The 4,003-nt window shown below is 43.8% G+C and overlaps 1 protein-coding gene across 1 annotated transcript; it reads left to right on the top strand.

The window, feature by feature from the left end:
* Positions 1–1,711: 1,711 nt before the first annotated feature.
* LOC147977219 (uncharacterized) lies at positions 1,712–2,386 on the top strand. Its single transcript, XM_087521099.1, has one exon. The coding sequence runs from the start codon at positions 1,712–1,714 to the stop codon at positions 2,384–2,386; it is 675 nt and encodes a 224-aa protein (XP_087377225.1).
* Positions 2,387–4,003: the final 1,617 nt, after the last annotated feature.

The following is a 4,003-nucleotide window of genomic DNA, read 5'->3' on the forward strand; positions in this document are numbered from 1 at the left end:
GAATATGGTTACAACTGCTGCCTTGTGGAGCTTGTGGAGACTAAAGAATGAATTTTGTTTTCAGGGGCGCAAGTGGAAAAATGTGAAATGCATTCCTGCAAAACTAAGCTGCTTTTTACACCAATGGATGGTTCTCTGCGACGATGGGCAAGCAAAGCTTCTACAGCGATGCATCCTACTGCTGGACAAACGGCGTGGGGAACTCCTCCGGATTGCTTGGAAGTGAGGCTGTGGGGGGGGGGGGGGGGGGGGGGGTGGGCAACTGAAAAACGGGGCGATGGAGATGGTGGAGCATTCCTGGAGATCTGATTTGGATCCATTTTTCTTCGTTCCCTTTCTTTCCGTTGGACATCTGTAATAATTCGGTTTGGACATTATGCTTTGTTGGCTTAGGCGTAAACTACTATGTTGGCTGTAGGTTATTTCCTGCGAGGGTAGATGCTTTGTAGTGTTCAGGTCATTCGAAAACTTTGTATTCCTGTGACTGGTTGCGGTCTGCTTCATTCTATAAAATGGGGCGGGGGGGAACCCCCTCTCTTTAAAAAATAAATCATTATACAGTTATTTGTTGAAGTTCTTTCCCCTGTGCCTCCTTTTAGTGGTGCCTATTACTATAGCTGGTCAAACAATACCACTTCCTAGTGGAAACAAAAAACTGTCTGAAGCTGTCGTAATGAAGAACAACATGCTAGAGTGGACTGGAGACTTCCGTTTGAAAAAAAATGACATTTTTCCATCCAAAGAAGAAGAAGAAGAAGAAGAAACAACATGACCGGCCGGCCATAGCGTATTATGGGAGCTTTGGTGAGTACTTATCACGGTCAATCTCGCTTCCATTGCTTTCACATGTTCGTATTGACTAGACAAATTCGTCAGATAGCAAACATTCCCAAAGACTTGAGCAGGAAGCAACACAGCCAGTAGGTAGTCAGTATCTCGGTAAATTCAAAGGGAAAAGCATGCATCCAGATTGCAGTACACACATCATAATTTAGCTACTACATTGCGAGGTCCACACAATCATGTATTCTCAAGCAATTAATAACTACTCTAGAAGTTAAAACTACGACTGGACAGGCATCATACGGAGTCATCACTCTAGCTGTTGCGAGCGTGTGAGCGCTATGAGACTCATCATTCCTTCACCCTATCTGGTGGACTGGTGGACTATTATCTCCACAGATGAGGAGGATCCCTGGGTGAGTCGCTCCTTAACCTGACGCCTTCTAGCTTGATCCACCTGGGATGTTCTTTCAAAGTCGTGGCAGCTCTCACATGGGAGTTCACGACGCAGCACGATTCTCTTCAGCCCCACAGCTCGCTCCATGACTAGCCTTATATAGTTTGTCACCTTGTCTTCCTTTTCAAACCCTTGAACCCCCAGCCTCTTCAAGTTGAAGTGCTTGAAACCCTTGGATGGTCCCCACACCACGTTTGTCTTCTCCACACTGTCCTGGGCGTTTCGGCACATGAATGTCGAGTTCGAGATAACTTCATGCAGGGACACATAAAATAAAAGACGCAAGTTAATTAAACCTGACACAAACCCTTGCAGGATAATAATGAAGTAACAATTGAAATTAAATATATCTTTCCGTTAAAAATTTGCAACACCATCAGTACTAGTATCAAAGTTTAGGCGCGCGTAGAGTTTTTGAAAGTAACATGCATAGTTGTACCGGATGCATGAGTATTTTGCAAGACTGCAACTATGGAGAGATTGGTGATGGTCCAGTCGGTCTATGCGTTGTGGCTCGCTCGGAATGAAGCCCGGGATGGAAAACAGATAGAAGAGCCACATGAAATAATGGAGCGGGTGCTGCGGCTGATAGAAGAATGGCGAAATGTCCATGAAAAACCCACAATTGTTCGAGGGCCCAGTGCGAGGACAAGATGGGAGGCGCCAGAGGAGGGCTGGATCAAAGCCAATGCTGAAGGAGCGTTCTCCAAAGATCAAGGAAAGGGAGATGCGGGTGTGGTACTGAGATATCACAACGGAGGCTTCAGGGCTGCCGCTTGCTACTTTGCCGATCAAGCCTCGAGCGCTGAGATAGTGGAGGTGGCGGCGTGCCAGCATGCTATTCAGCTGGCTAGTGAGGCTAATGTGCAAAACCTTCATGTCGAGCTGGATTGCCTGGGAGTCGTCGCGGCGATCAACAAAACGGAACAAGACCTCTCGACTTTGGGGCCTAGCATTGAAGAGATCAAGCAGTTGCTTAACCAGTTCCTGCAGGTGAGGGTCACGTGGACGAAGCGAGAAGCGAATGGTGCCGCGGATAAATTAGCTAAAGTAGGTTTAGGTGATGAAGTTTGTAATGTTTGGTGGTCTGTTCCACCGGGGTCTGTTCTTCAGGTTCTCTCTGATGAGATCCCTAGCTACGTTTAATCAATAAAGCGGCATTGATCCTCAAAAAAAAAACTATGGCATGACTAGTGACTAGTACTACAATATTAAACTTGCCAATAAGTTTCATAAAAAAACATGGATACATATATTTCAAAAACATACTAATAAGTATGATGTTAGCCTTTTATATAAGTGTATAGGTCAGAAATAATTTATTGAAGTGTAAAAGGGTTCAACAAAAGATTTGGCATCTACACATAGATGTGATTACCTGAAAATTTCATGTAATGCACGTTCCTATATATTGGTAGTAAAAAAGACAAATATTCAGATATGAAAATAACAAACACAATGTTTGCTACTCCCTTTATTCTCCCATTTATTTTGTTTTTTCCTTAATTACATATATCTGGGCTCATTGCAGCCCAAGCTCCAATTCACCTTGCTCCAAGATGTTTGATTCTCACACTTACCTTTTACCGAACTATTTGACTACCCCAAGCCAACCGCCAAAACATTAGAATTTCAATCATCGGGCATGCGGATCCCTCTACGCTAGCCCAGTAGGTTTCTTAGGCCCCATAATCCCATGATACCCCCCCCCCCCCCCCCCCCCCCCCACCACCACCACCACGGATTACCAGACAAAGCATGAAACAAATCAAAGGAACCGAAGGAACATGATTATGAAGAGCACAGATACACAGAAGTCAACCTAAAGTCATGGGGCAAAGCTAGTGGGCCTGTGTTGTTGACAAACTAATTAAATTGGGCCTACCATAAGAATATACTCCCTTTATCCATCTATATAGGACCTAACACATTTTTCGAGGCTAACTTTTAGCAAATGTTAGAGCAATAATATATGACATGCAAATTATATAAAGCATACAGTCAAATTAGTACGTGGATGGAGCTTTCAATGATATAATTTGCACATTGTACATCGCATGTACAATTAATCTTATCAATAGTTAAAGGCAGTCTTGAAAAATGTAAAGTAAAATCCACCACTGGTCCTAAAAGTATTCGAGGTGTGTCACTTTAGTCCTAAAACTATGAAAACGCATATCTGAGTCCTACTTCTTTCTGAAGTGTGCCACCGCCGGTCCTAAATTCGACGGACCAAGCCTGACCTGCACCCGTGGCACTTTGAACTTTGCCACATCGGATGACTCGGTTTTGGCGGCAAAACTCCCGCTATAAACGATTGGTGGGCTTGCATTTACCCCCCTGCATGTACATAACACAGAAAGGCTGCTCCTTTCTTCACTTCACTTCCGTTTCCTCATTTTCTCCTCTTCCATGGCTGCAAGCTCACATGCTTCATTCACTTCAACCATGGTGAGGACCAACCCTGGTAGCTCACTTCAACCATGCAATAAATTGTTGTGCTTGAACCAATGTCTCAACTACAACACACATGGAAGCTGTAACACAATATCATCTGAAACATTGACACAACTGATAGCATTGGCCACATTCACAACAATAATACGAAGTGCATTGGGTACATATAACTAATAGTGAATTACATGGCGCTCGAAATAAAAGCTAGTAATTTAGGTTTCTATTACATGAGAACCTCAAAATGCACATATGAAGGTGCAGATAAACCCACAGCAACACATGCATGAGGTTTACTTCAACACCTAG

Source organism: Triticum urartu, chromosome 4A, assembly GCF_056163025.1.
Source record: "Triticum urartu cultivar PI428250 chromosome 4A, HENAU_Tu73, whole genome shotgun sequence".
NCBI classification, from domain to species: domain Eukaryota; kingdom Viridiplantae; phylum Streptophyta; class Magnoliopsida; order Poales; family Poaceae; genus Triticum; species Triticum urartu.

Coding starts and splice junctions, on each gene's coding strand:
- LOC147977219 (XM_087521099.1), top strand. CDS start 1,712: ATGGAGAGATTGGTGATGGTCCAGTCGGTCTATGCGTTGTGGCTCGCT.